The sequence below is a fragment of the Adiantum capillus-veneris genome, chromosome 24, assembly GCF_014529385.1.
Source record: "Adiantum capillus-veneris isolate H3 chromosome 24, ASM1452938v2, whole genome shotgun sequence".
NCBI classification, from domain to species: domain Eukaryota; kingdom Viridiplantae; phylum Streptophyta; class Polypodiopsida; order Polypodiales; family Pteridaceae; genus Adiantum; species Adiantum capillus-veneris.
Window position 1 is genome coordinate 9,253,094 of NC_140954.1, and position 14,866 is coordinate 9,267,959.

Consider the following 14,866-nt stretch of genomic DNA (forward strand, 5'->3'; position numbering starts at 1 on the left):
TCTTCAAGTATTCATCAATAAGGTGTGACAAAGGGAGAGTGGATGGCCGAGTCATGGATAGGATAGAAGAAGAGTAATTTTGATTGCTACAAAAACAAGGTGAGGAGTCATGAAGGCCCACTAAAATTAAGGGGGGGGGGGGGGGACAAGAGTTATCGAGAGTAGGTCTTAACGAGTGCCTATAATTATATGCCATTTTTGTCGTGTTTTAATATAAAATTTTATTATTAAAATACACACATAATCACAAATGCCTTATATGTTACTATGAGCCCACTTAAACAACAAGGTAAAAGGATCATATTGGCATTCTAAAACAAATTATAATGAAAAAAGTAAAATAAAGCAATAAAATAAAGAGACTCATTGACAAACTAAAGCAAAATAATATTTTGTTGATTTCATAAGCAAAGGTAGGTCTAGTAAGCATAAGAAATAGTAACACAATATATTGAAATGGACTTTTAGGAGGTCCTTAAATGAGAAGATCCTTTCACAAATTAAAATATTGCAATATCTCACATCATGAGATCAAACTTCTATGAACGCACGCCGTAATGCCTCGATCTCTAAGGCCTTCTTTAGCAGACCAACAATCTACACATGAAATGAGAGAGAGAGAGAGAGAGAGAGAGAGAGAGAGAGAGAGAGAGAGAGAGAGAGAGAGAGAGAGAGAGGCTTAAAATAAACATTTTTCTACATACTTAATAGGGCACCCACATGTTGGGTGTGGGTTTTTTTATGAGATACCAATGGCAATTCCGTCCATCTTTCAATTGAAAATTGAAAAGCCACACAAACATGCTACTTTTAAACAAAACATGCTATTTTGAAAATAGCATGTTTGACAAAGGGAAGGGGTTCTGGAAATGCCTAACCGCCCTTCTCTCTCTCTCTCTCTCTCTCTCTCTCTCTCTCTCTATGTGCCTTGTCTCTGAGCAATAGCTCTACCAACCGAGCTGCAGCTCATGCGCGCAGGGTGGAGGATGAGGGGCTTTCTCCCTCTCTCTCTCCCCCCATCCGTCCGGCTCTCAGCCGACTCTTGGCTATGGTGAATGCCTCTCTCTCTCTCTCTCTCTCTCTCACTCACACACACACACACACACACACACACACACACACACACACACACACACACACACACAATCAGACAAGCGTTGAATCTGTGGCGACGCTTTTGCCTCCGCCATTTCATGACGATGCTTCGCCTACGTCGTTCTCTCTGTGCAGTTTCCTGCACGTCGACCTTCAGAGGGCTCATGGTTTAAAAAAAATGCCAGGTTGGCATTTAAAAAAAAAAAAAACCAACCTCTATTAAAATACTAACCTTCATCGTCTGGACTCTGCAAACTATAAATATAGTCTTAGAGTCTAGAAGGTTTTTATAATCACTCAAAATTTTGAGGGTTTCTCACCTAGATTTCCAAAACCTCCCCTTAAACTATCACCTTGGAGTTGGCTACCGTTGGTTTATCAGCAGACCAAACTTCTCCTTCAAGGCGTCAGAACTAATGACGAGGTTTTTGAGAAATTGGCGCGTCGTCGGCTCTGCAAGCCCCTATCCATGGACTCCAACCTCTGCTCGACCACGTTCAGGCTACCGCTCTTACCAGCGTAAGTTCCTCCTTCTCTTTCTTTGGTCGTTAGCTGTGCAGGTGTGAGTGCTGAGCTGGAATGCACTTTTGGTCCGGCAAATAGCTGTACTATCTGCGCTTTTCCCATCTCAAGAAGCTTTAGTATCCCTTTGCGCTTCCCTCCCAATTCTTCTTATTTAGTGCTCTTTTCGTGCTCGATGCATTATGCCTTGAGTCTGCCTTGCATCTCGTAAGACAGAAACTAAGGATATAATGATACCCATTCATAGTTACCAAGAAATTAAAATGGAAACTGAAACGTTTTGACACCAAGGCAATGAAAACGTCCATATCACAAGAAGTTTTGGACAAATTCTCACAATAATTCCCACATTGTGACTTACCTCAACATCATGAGCTTTTGTGAGGGAGGCACCGCATACCTAGCTAGGTACGATTGGGGGCAGGGGGGACCGCTGGCCCCACCGCATACCTAGCTAGGTATGATTGGGGGCACTGGGCCGGCGGTCCACTGACCCCTATCATACCTAGCTAGGTATGCGGTGCCTCTCGAGCAGAAGCTCATGATGTTATGTATTATATGAAAAACACTGAAAAGGACTCTTTTCCTACACGAGAAAATTTCTAAATCTTCTTGTGTATGCGTGGAATGAAAATGGGTTAGAAATGCCACATTGTAAGTGTCGGTGTTCATACAGAAATTAAAATGGAAACTGAAAGGGTTGACACCAAGGCAATAAAAACATCCTTATGCTTGGAATGAAAATGGGGTTAGAAATGCCACATTGTAAGTCTAGGTCTTCATACAAAGAGACTAAAAGAGATGAGAGAGATTGTACGTACAATCCAAAGGACGTCTTGAACGTGGTCTTGTATACATCTCCAGGAATAATCTTGATTTGATGATAGCCATTTTTCAGGTAGATTCTTCTGAAACAAGAAGAACCCTGTAACTTGTCCACTATATCATTGATCCTGCTATTAAAAACCTGTCCTCGATGGTGATTTTAGTGAGAGCACTGTAGTCAATGTACATTCTCCAAGATCCATCTTTCTTTAAATCATCAACATTGGCGAATAGTAAGGTGATGCACTGGGTTGAATCAATCCTTGTTCCAAAAGTTCTTTCACTTGATTCATAATTTCTTTGTTTTGGGCATTGCTTACTTTGCAAGGTGGCCGGTTTGGTGGCGTACTATCCGGAATTAAATCAATAGTGTGATCTTCAGGACATTGAGGAGGTAACTCTCCTAGTAAGCCTTCAGAGAAACAGTCAGCCTGAGCTTGCAAAAGTTCCTGTCGTTCCTTCTGAAGGTCGGACAAATTTGACACATGAGACGGAGAGCGGCGGAGTGTCACCCTGAGAGAATGAAGGGATTATGAACAAAGTGAAAGACCTTCTGGAAAAGGGTCTTATCCAGCCGAGTACTTCACCCTACTGCCCTCCGGTGTTGTTGGTTTTAAAGAAAGACGGATCTTGGAGAATGTGCATTGATTACAGAGCTCTCAATAAAATCATCATCAAGAACAGATTTCCGATTCCAAGGATTGATGATATTCTTGACAGACTTTAGGGATCCTCTTGTTTCAGCAGCATTGATTTGAAAAGCGGATATCATCATTCATGAGATCAGAATTGCTCCGGGAGATGTTTACAAGATAGCCTTTTGGACGAGCTTCGGTATATATGAATTTTTGGTGATGCCTTTTGGCCTTACCAATGCTCCAACGACTTATAACCGAATGATGGATAGGATTTTTAGAGAGTATAGATCATTTGTCGGCACTTTCTTTGATGACATTATAGTCTTCTCTAAGGATGAAGCAGAACATAGACACCATTTGCTACAGGTCTTTCAGGCATTGTGAGATCACAAGTTAGTTATCAATGCCAAAAAGAGTAAATTTTTCTTGCTGTAGATACACTTTTTGGGACACATCGTCTCAGTAGCAGGAGTATAGATGGACCGGACCAAGATTGAGACTATATGTGACTGGCCAGATTTCAAGAACGTTCATGAAAGTCGAAGCTTTTTGGGTTTGTGTTCTTATTACCGACGGTTCATTTGAAAGTTTGCAGAGGTAGCTTTCCCTTTGCACATTTTGACATAGAATGGAGTCCCTTTCTCGTGGAGACACACAGAGGTCACTGCCTTTCAGATATTGAAAGAGAAATTGACTACTCGACAAGTATTGACTTTGCCGGAGTTGCAAAAGTCATTTGAAGTATATTGTGATGCTTGTGGTCGTAGTCTGGAAGCAGTCTTAATGCAAGAAGGCCATGTGATTACCCATGAAAGCCGATTGTTTTCAAGGCTAGAATTGACAGCACAGATTTATGAGAAAGAGCTTTTGGCAGTGATCCATGCTCTTACTTAGTGGCGACATTACCTACTTGAAGCCGACTTCACAGTCTTCACTGATCATCAGAGTTTACGTTACTACTTGTCACAGAAGCAGCTTTTGAAAAAGCAGATGCGGTGGGCTAACATCTTGTCACAGTTTTACTTCCAGATTGTCTATGTTCAGGTTAAGAAGAACTTGGTGGAAAATGCTTTATCTCGAAAGCCGCTAGTCTTGGCTATTTCCAGGATTCATCTTACAAGCTTCGAGGGCATGGTTGATCAATACGCCACAGATTCGGAGTTTTCCGATGTATTCGCTCGAATATAAAATAGAGAGGTAGTAGCGGGATATTCCATTCGGGATGGCTACTTGATGAAGAAAACGATGTTGTGCGTTACACAGCCGTTGAGGGAAAAGGTTTTGACTGAGTGCCATTGTCCACCTTTTACGGGTCACCACGGCACCGACACCACCTTGAAAGGTGTGGAGCGTTGCTTCTTTTTGTCGAGACTCAAGAAGGACGTGGATGACTTTGTGCGCAGTTGTTTAGTATGCCAGAAGGTCAAGTTTGACAGGCATAAGGCATAGGGATTGTTATAGCCTTTACCCATTCCCACCCGCCTTTGGGAAAGTATTGCTATGGATTTTATTTTTGATCCCCCGAAGATAGAAAGTGGGCATGATGGCATTTGTCGTCGACAGATTTAGCAAGCAAGCTCACTTTATTCCAGTGAAGAAAACAGTCAAGCCGGATCATTTGACGAGACTGTTCATTGCACAGATTTTCAGACTACATGGCATGCCTGAGACAATAGTCTATGACAGATCCCTCGTTCACGAGTTTGTTTTGGAGGGCTATTTGGGAGAACATTGACACAATTGCAGTTGTCGTCATCATTCCACCCGCAGACAGATGGGCAATCTGAGATTGCAAATTCAGTTGTTCTGGATCTATTGAAGTCTTAAATTTCTGATTAGAAGACTCAATGGGAATTTTTTTGCCCTTGGTGGAATTTGCCTACAATAACAAGATCCACTCTTCGACGTGGAAGGCGCCATTTGAGATCATTGAAGGTGCTCCGAAGGTCCACCCTTCCTTAGCACGAAAGATAATTTTTTTGAAGCCGACCAGTACATGAGGGACTTGGACACTTCATTTGCCAAGGTTCGGGAGGCTTTAGCGAAATCTCAGGAACGACACAAGAAGGGAGCCGATCGACACCGTCGCGATTTGAAATTAAAGAAAGATGATTAGGTGCTCTTACATTTTGAGAAGGCACGTGTAAGAAAGAAAAAGGGAAAGGAGCAGCTTTTTCCAAAGCTTAGCATGAGGTATTATGGCCCTTTCCAGAGAAAAGAAAAGATAAATGATGTCTCCTTTATAGTGAAGCTGCCTGATACTTGGAAGATTCACAATGCATTTTATGTGAGTCTATTGAAGCCTTTCAAAGGCGTTGTGCCCGATGATGGGGAGCCTGATGAGCAACCCAAAGTGGAGGTAGAATCTTGACTTGGGGTGTCCAAGTTTGTTACAGCTCGGCATCCGGTGCCTTGCCGACGGCAATCCTCTTCATTTACTACAGTTTTCAGCCATATACACCTACCGTGTTTTCTCCGTTTACAGCCCATCAGGGGCAGAGACTTTGATTCACCACCATCTCCAGACCCTCTATACCGCTGCGGACCTTGCCGGGAGCGTACGAGCATGCTGAATTTCATTGGACAGCAGCGTTTTCATCACCTCACAGTTGCGTTTTTGGGTGGACAGCAGCCTCTTGGCTTTGTGTTTTTCACAGAGGACGAAGTTACCTCTTGCCAAGACACCATGCGGTGGTGGTCCATGCGGTCTCTCAGTGACTGTTGTAGTACACGGTAGTTTCGACATTGGCTTGGTCATACACGGGCGTAGGATCCTTGGGAGATCCATGCATTCCAACCATCATTCGGCGGTTGCGCACTCCAGAGGGGGTGGTGACTTGTGGTGTGCTATGGACACATGTCACAAAGTGATGACGTGGCGGACAACATAAACCCTAATTTCTGCCAGAAACCCTAATTTACGGAAATCGCGAAGGCGGAATATTAAAAAAAAAAGAAATTAAAAAAAGAAAAAAAAAAGAAAATTTTGAGCGACGCAAATCTTGGCTTTTCGCTTTGATTTGGGAGAAAGAAAGAGAAAAAGAGAACTTGCTTTTTACTGACTCTCATTGAGAGAGAGAATCTGCTTTTGCTTTCAAGCTTTTGGGGCTTTGCTTTTGGGCATCCCTTGTAACCTTTAAATTAGTGGTGAGGGCCTCACTTCTCAGAGCATCTGGACTCAAAGTCTGAGAGTGAAACCCTAACCGCTCTCGTACTTTGATGATTGATTAATACAAAAAGAAATACCGAAAGGGGCGCCAGTCTTTGGGGCCAATATCTCTAGGCACGGAACTCCGCCGGGCCAGTGCAAATCTATTGTGATCTGTGAATTGTTTTGAAGTGGTTATTTGGTGCTGTCGCGATTGATTCTGGACTTGGAGTGTCCAAGTCTGTTACAGTGGTATCAGAGCACGGCCGATTTCTCTGCTACGGGAAATCCGATCCCCGATATTTTTTTTTTTCCGCGGCACCTATGGCTTCAGGCAATGATCAGTCGACTCCCTCTGCATCTGGAGATGCGGGCTGGGATCACAACGAAGATTCAGACAGAGTATAGCCCGCCTCGGCCTACTCAGGCGGAGCAAAGAGAGATGGAGCGTCGTCAATTGATTGGCGATGCAACAAAGATGATGCTCAATTTTGCCAAGGACCCGAAGATGGCAAAATATATGCCTCTTTGGAAGGTACAGATGGAGTGGCAAAGAACCACAACACCACTCCCGAAACCCGCTTTCAAGAAACCTTTTGCCTCCAAGAAATATACGGAGAAGGAACTGGAGAACGTGGTTGATGCACGGATTGCTCAGCTTTTCGACGTGCAAAAGAAAGACAAAAAGCACGGCAAAAAGCAGAAGAAAGGTACTGACTTCCCGGGATATTTGGGTCGTCGGTCGACATTTGACAAGGCAAAGAAACAGAAGAAGCGTGTTTGATTTGAAGGAGCACCTAGTTCTTCTTCTTCTTCTTCTTCTGATAGTTCTTCTAGCTCCTCGGATTCGAGCGAAGAAGACAGAAAAGGTAAAAAGCGAAGCAAGAAACAAAGCTTTGGAAAGGGCAAGAAAAAGGCAAAGAAGGCTACATCTCGCCCAGAGATTGACAGTTCTACTGAGGACTCGTCTACAGACAGCTCAGATTCCGATGATGGAAACTTTTATGCGAACAAGAAGAATTTTTTTACAAAGCCAACCAGTATGACTTTCTCGAAGATGAAAGCAAGAAAGTCCGAGAGTTTAAGGAAGGTGGCCACTCTATCAAGTTTGATACTTTTTCAGGATACTCGGATGCTTCGAAGGCTTTGTCTTTTTTCAGCAGTTTGACATCGCTTTCGCAGGAGGACGCTATTCAGAGCACTCCAAGATTCGGAGAGCTGCCTCTTACTTTAAGGGGAATGCTCGTACTTGGTGGTCCACGCTTCTATTAAGCAAGATTGTGCCAGTTACATGGCTGAAATTCAAAAGGCTTTTTATTTCTTCTTGGTTGACTCAAGAGTTTGAGCGAGATATACGAGCTGCTTGGAACCATCTTCGGATGACCAAGAAAGATACAATCAATGCTTATTGTGAAAGATTCTGGAGCTCTTTTCTACCCGCATCTTCATTCAAGAAGATCTCGTTCAGAGAACAGATTGAGCGGTTTACCTTGGGTCTACCTACAGAGATCCGAGATCACTGCTTGGAACAGAAGTGAGCTTCTATTCAGGAGTTGATGAGTCATGCGAAGCGGGGCTTTGCCATTCACTCTGGCAGTCTGACCTACCCCACAGATGAGGCCATGACACAACAAGCCAAACAGACTTTTGGGAATGAAAGTAGAAAGAAAAAGAGCAACCCAGAGAAAAAAGGATGCACGACCCAAGCTTACTCCTGAGGAGAGAGCTCGCTTCATCAGAGAGGGGAAGTGCTTTGGATGCACGGAACAGGGACATATCACCGCGAAGTGCCCTAAAAAGGCACAGAAAGAACAACATGATAAAGACGACGACAGGCCTGAGAGTTGGAGAGCAGCTGAGGAACGTGGCAGAAAAGGTAGATAGAAAAGCAGAACTGGTACCACATGGCGTGGGACTTGCACCGAATCAAATGAATGAAAGTACAAACTTTGTCGCTTTTTGGGGCAAAGTGAAGGATCAGGAAGCTCTTTTGAAGGAGCCAAGGCCAACTTCTTTTCACTTGGAATTGGCGGCTCGATTTGGAATTATGCCCGACAGACGGACGCCACAGGCGGAGGTAGTTCGACTGGCACCCGGATGGGATGTTGCCATTACACCGAGCATTGGCAAACTTTGTTTGCAATGACAGGGGTGTTCAGGGCACGGGATGACGTTCTACTCAGGCTCCCTTGGTACCACAAGAACTACGCCGTGGTTGACTACCGGGCCGAGAAAGCGACTTTGATAAATGAAGGGCTTAGAGATTGTACTTGATGAACTTCAATTTCTTACTCATTCTTTTGGAAGAGAGCTGAACGATGGATAAAGGTTGAATATGTTTTGTGTAACAAACTGCTGACGTGTCAAAGCCTAAAGAATGGAGTCAACTTACAGGGGCCTAAACCTTAATGTCTGCCAGAAACCCTAAAACCCTAATTTCTGCCAAAAATCCTAACTGCTGAAACCCTAATTCCAGAAACCCTAACTGCTGAAACCCTGATTCTGAAAACCCTAACCCTAAAACCTGCAAACCCTAATTCTGAAAACCCTAACCCTAAAACTTGCAAACCCTAATTCTGGAAACCCTAACCCTAAAACTGCAACAGCGTGGCTGATTTCCGAAAATTGCGCTGACATGATGACGTGGTGGCTGTACGGATTTCCGTGATTTACGCTGACAGCTTTTGGCATTGCTTTTTGGCCAGAAGCTTTTGAGTTTGAAAGCTTTTCATGTAAACTGCTTTTTGGACCAGAAGCTTTTGATTTTGAAAGCTTTTCATGTAAACTGCTTTTTGGACCAGAAGCTTTTGATTTTGAAAGCTTTTCATGTAAACTGCTTTTTAGGCCAAGGGCTCTTAAATATGAGGCTAGGGCTTATTCTCTAGCATGCTTCCTGGAGAAGGTGTAGAGTTTGGAGTACTGGCTTGTACTTTGATGATGCAATATAAAGAAATACCGAAAGGGGCGCCAAGGTTTGGGGCCAATACTCTCTGGGGTGAAATTCCGCCACTCCATGTCACGTGTCGTCTCTCTCTCTCTCTCTCTCTCTCTCTCTCTCTCTCTCTCAGTTCAGTTGTTATTGAAGTGCGAAGAGTTTGTTCAGTCTGTTCTTTTCTATTGGCACGTGGTGCCCGCCTTGTGATAGTGGTATCAGAGCATCAGGCGTGTGCTTTTCTAAAAGCATACCGGTCCTACAAAAGAGCAGACAGAGCTATTGGAATTTGATTCGAGGTATCTTCGCCCTCCAATCCATACTTACTAGCCACTCCCACCCTTCATAGTTACATGGGACGGCGGGTCGGGGTCGGGAACGGGGTCGGGACGGCAAAAGTCAGGAAACGGGGACGGGGGTCGGAACGGCAAAAAAAAAAAAGAGAGTTTTTTTGGCATTTTTTGACCTACACACATGCCACACACATAGAGCATCACTTTGACCATAAATTTACACTAAATAGACCAAAGAACACGAGTCATATAGGCTGAAATGTGCTAATAAAACATCGATGATCGATGGATACAAAATGAGAAGTGCATGCCACAAGGGCTCAAGAGTCAAAAAGCCTAAAGGACTTAGGACAAGCCTGAGGCCTCAAGGATAACAAAAAGTACAAAGGGCTATGTAGTAGGTAGAGTCGTAGACTCAAGAGTCTAGACTCGAGAGTCGAGTGATCAATGATTATCAAACTCAAGAAGTGCTTGCCTGCTGAATCTCCACATCGTCGTCGTAGTCGAGGTCGTCAGCAACGTATGAGGGCTCCGGCTCGGGAGGCTCGCATTGAGGCTCGAAATCCTCCTCTAGCTCCTCCAAAAGAGTATCGGCCATAGATGGATTCTCTTGTGCCATCTCCCACTCAGTGAAAGGATCTGCCTTGTGTGTGATGCTCTTGGCAAGCATGCGCAAGTTAGCGCTCACAAACACCAAATCATTGGCCCTCTGAACGCCAAGGCGATTCCTCTTCTTAGAGGCAATGTGGCTGTACACACTCCATAGTTGCTCCAAGCAACTAGTGGTACATGCTTGGCTAAGGACACGAACAGCCAAGCACTGCAAATGTGGGCCATCTCCTCCATAGTCCTCCCACCACAAAACCGAGCCAATCTTGTTGCGATCAAGCTGTGCATCTACACATCCATAGGAGCCCTTCTTTTGCCTGTAGTTGAGTAGCTCGTCTCTAATCTTGCGCCTAATGTCACCGCTAGGCTCAAGGCGCTCCAATGCAAGCCGCCATCCTTTGCTCACCTCCTTGTCGGTCTCTTGATGCCTTCCTTGAAACTCAGGGTCAAGCACATAAGCTGCCGCATGAAGTGGAGAGTACCTCGACTCACACAAGCCATGAATCTCCGCATACTGAACAGGGTCAGGCACAAGCTTCTCAAGTGCCTCTATCATCCGATCCATGGCTTCGTAGACTTTGCCAATGCATGGCTGCAAGCCATCCACCACTCGAAGTAGGTGTAGAATAGGCTTGACCATGGCGTCAAGAGTCTTCACCTCCTCCCACCAAGCGGCGTCGTCGGCCCATTCTCGGCATTTCAATCCTACTGCTGATGTAGACTCCGGCATGGCCTGGAACTCATCACTGAGAAAGAGGCCCCTTAAGGCTCCGCCACATGTAGACAAGCGGCCTAGCATAAGCCAATTGAATGCAAATCTTGTCTCTGAATATTTGAGCAAAGACAACTGGCTCCTCTTTGAGAATTCATGGCGCACTTTTTGATGGTTGAGCACAAAGGAGACAATTCGAGAGGCGTCACCAATGGTGGGTGAAATCCATGACAAGTTCCCTATGTCCTTGAGGAGGTTATTGAGGCAATGCGCCATGCAAAATGTGACATGGATGCTGGGATACATGCCCTCAATGATAGCTCCGGCTGCCCTATTTGACGCCTCTCCATCTGCAACCATACAAAGGACATTCTCCGGGCCGGTGATCTCTATGGTGCTTGTCCACTCCGCAGCAAGCATCTCGGCGGCCTTGCCACTATCGGATGCATCATGTGACTCCACAAAGTACATCTCCCCCCGAGAGTAGGCCACCACCCCGTGGATGGACCGCTTGCGGGTGTCGCTCCATCCATCTACAAGAAGAGAGACGCCATTGGTCTCCCACAAATCCTTTGTTGCTTGGGCCGCTTGCTCCACGGCAAGCTTCTCTTTGTCAAGAAGGGTGGTGCGAAGCCTCTCCGATGAAGGTGGCACATAAGAGGAGCCATATTCCCCTATTTTCGTAACCATGGTTCGAAAGTATGGAGACCTATCCACACAAAATAGAGCATGTTGCGTTAGTATGGAGAGTCGAGAAATTATAACCCATTATGAATACAAAATGGAAGATTGCAATGTGCATATGCCAAGGGAAACTCACCGCGAAGCATGGAAGGCAATGTGGTCGTGGAAGAAGAATCGGGCAACCGACCTATCTACCTCTTCCTTCAATTTAGGATTCCAATTTTCGTTGAGAGTGGTTTGGCGATGCGGAAGGGAAGAGGACGGTGTAGATCCATGGCTCTTGAAGGTTCGAGAGATGTCGTCAAGGTTGGCTTCCCTTTGCTCTCGCGGTGTCGCCGTGGCGGAGGGATCAACGGCAACAAAACGGCCCCTCTTGGCCGCTTCCGCAACCTCATACACCATGAGTTTCTCAAGAAGATCCAACCTCTTCTCGGGAGCTACATGAGGGCAAAACTTTACCTCGTGACCGGGTTCATGAAGAAGATGGGCTCGCACTTTGTTTGAACCACCCGATCTCTTGTATGGACATAGCTTGCACGTCCATGGTCTTGCACCGCCACCTTTGCCACGCGAGCTAAAGTCGACTTCATCCCACCACGACCACGTTTGCACGGCGGGCCTCCTTCGAGAAGAAGCGGCTTGAGAAGTGGAGTTGGCTTGAGATGACATGATGGTGGAGAGACTCGAGAGAGTAGAGCTTAGAAGTTAGAAGGGTTAGAGGAGAGCTTGTGTGGAGAGAGAGTAAAGGAGAGCTTCAAAGTGGGTAGAAGAGGGAGAGGAGAGCTTCAAAGTTCAAACTTGAGCCTTGAGCTTGAGGGAAATGGAATGAGCTTGAGCCTTGAGCTTGAGGGAAATGGAATGAGCATTGAGCATTGAGACTATGAGTATTAAGAGGCCCAAGGGAGCCTTTTATAGCCTCCCAAGGGCCAAGGCTTAAAAAATATGGCAGTTGGGGCTGCACAGAGCCGTTGCAAACGGTAAAAAACGGTCACTTTTTTGAATCCGACCCCTGGCCGACCCTTGCCGTCCCCGTCCGACCCCGGTCCGGCCCCGGCCGTCCCCGGTCCGTCCCCCCTGCGACCCGCCCGTCCGGCCCGTTTTTCGTCCGTCCCTCGGCGTTCCCAGCCGTTCCCGGCCCGGTTACGGCCGTTCCGCGGCCCTAGGGCCCGCCCCCCCCGTCCCCTGTAACTATGCCACCCTTACTTCATCGTGCATCGGGCGCGCTCCCGTCTTCACCGTGGTGTCTTACAAGGCATAAGCCAATTAAGATCACTTGCAAGAGAAGGATCCAGATTTGTTTCAAGTCACTGTTTTTCTCAGAAGCAGTGCTATGCAAATGTTGATTTCTACAGCTACCAAGCAGCATACTCCAAGTACTTGGCAAGCTTTCAAGAAAATTTTTTGCCCGATGTTATATATGGTTTCTGACATCTTCCTTCAGAGTGCAACTTCTGGCAGAGTGGGGTATCCTGAAATGCTTGCCATGGAAACCCTAGCAGATTATAACTTGAAGTTTCTCGACATCTCCCAGTAGATGTCTCTTCACGAGCAGATGAACTTGGAGACCGAGTGCGATTGCTATCTTGGGACTACCATCGCCGCCAAAGAAACACTGTTTGTCCAAGAGCTGATGGACCATGTTGTGCTCGGCTACGACCTTATGGAAGAAACCTAACCCTAATTTTTGGTGCAGGTTTCAAGATGGAAAGTCAGTCGACTTTTCGAGCTCGACTGATGTCGAGATTGCTTTTTAAGTTTTGAGTTCTGTTTGAGCTTGTTTGGTGATCCTGTTTGGAATTTGTTTGAAATGGATGGTATCTGTTTTGAACCTGTTTTGGTGCCGATTTGAATTGTTTGACTCTGGTTTGATACTGGTTTCAATGATTGGTGATTTTACTCCCGGGTGGAGAAGTGGTAAATACTGTTTTGGTATTGTTTGAACCTCGGAACGACACAGGCCGATGCCTGGGGAGCGTTTCGGTGTATGTTTAAAAACCTCCGAACGACGTAGGCCGATGCCTGGGAAGCGTTTGGTTATATGCTTGTAAAATAATTATTGTTGTGACTCCCGGCCTGGACCTTGATGGTTATGCGGGAGGAGTATTAAGAAGTCTGAGCAGTGGTTACTCTCAGCACCTCCAAACGACGCAGGCTGCGGTCTGGGGGGCGTTTGGTTGTAAAAGGCCTCTATATCTCCCGGCCCGGACCTTTTTAGGTTATGCGGGAGGAGTGATGAGGGAGTCGTTGAATATCTCCCGGCCCGGACCTTGTTAGGTTATGCGGGAGGAGTGTTCATCGTCGGCTTTATGTTTCTATGTCTTGTAACATGCATATGTGAGCATTTGTGTTGCATTGTGATGTGCCAACCACTGAATATTCCTAATTGGATGAGATTGCCTGGGTATGTAATTTTAGTGCATCAAGACACCCGTGGAAGATCAGTACGGTCTGGGTGTTATGGCTAATTTTACTACGCCGGAATATCAAGAGTTCCGATCTGGACGAAAGGAGAAGCTAACTCCTTGATCAAAACAGCCGATAGGAGCAGCTAACTCCTTGATCAAAAGAGCAGAAAGGAGAAGCTAACTCCTTAATAAAAAGAGCAAATTGATTGTCCCTCGGAATGACCCTCGGAAATTTTTGAGCTAACTTGAGTTGTTTTGCAGATATGTTGTAATCGCGGACGATTACTCTCTTTCAACTTTCAAGTAGGGGAGATGTAACAAACTGCTGACGTGTCAAAGCCTAAAGAATGGAGTCAACTTACAGGGGCCTAAACCCTAATTTCTGCCAAAAACCCTAACTGCTGAAACCCTAATTCCAGAAACCCTAACTGCTGAAACCCTGATTCTGAAAACCCTAACCCTAAAACCTGCAAACCCTAATTCTAAAAACCCTAACCCTAAAACCTGCAAACCCTAATTCTGGAAACCCTAACCCTAAAACTGCAACAGCGTGGCTGATTTCCAAAAATTGCGCTGGCATGATGACGTGGCAGGCTGTACGGATTTCTGTGATTTACGCTAGCAGCTTTTGGCATTGCTTTTTGGCCAGAAGCTTTTGAGTTTGAAAGCTTTTCATGTAAACTGCTTTTTGGACCAGAAGCTTTTGATTTTGAAAGCTTTTCATGTAAACTGCTTTTTAGGCCAAGGGCCTTCAAATATGAGACTAGGGCTCATTCTCTAGCATGCTTCTTGGAGAAGGTGCAGAGTTTGGAGTACCGGCTTGTACTTTGATGATGCAATATAAAGAAATACCGAAAGGGGCGCCAAGGTTTGGGGCCAATACTCTCTGGGGTGGAATTCCGCCACTCCATGTCGCGTGTCGTCTCTCTCTCTCTCTCTCTCTCTCTCTCTCTCTCAGTTCAATTGTTATTGAAGTGCGAAGAGTTTGTTCAGTCTGTTCTTT

At 45.6% G+C, this 14,866-nt stretch overlaps 1 protein-coding gene across 1 annotated transcript in view; it reads left to right on the plus strand.

The window, feature by feature from the left end:
• The first annotated feature begins 1,412 nt into the window (after nucleotides 1-1,412).
• Nucleotides 1,413-14,866, plus strand: part of LOC147425916 (uncharacterized) — a 92,171-nt gene continuing 78,717 nt past the window's right edge. The window contains exon 1 of the mRNA XM_086498058.1: nucleotides 1,413-1,614. Within this exon, the coding sequence (XP_086354184.1) occupies nucleotides 1,512-1,614 (103 nt within the window). The 5' untranslated portion in view covers nucleotides 1,413-1,511. The remainder of the gene's footprint in view (nucleotides 1,615-14,866) is intronic.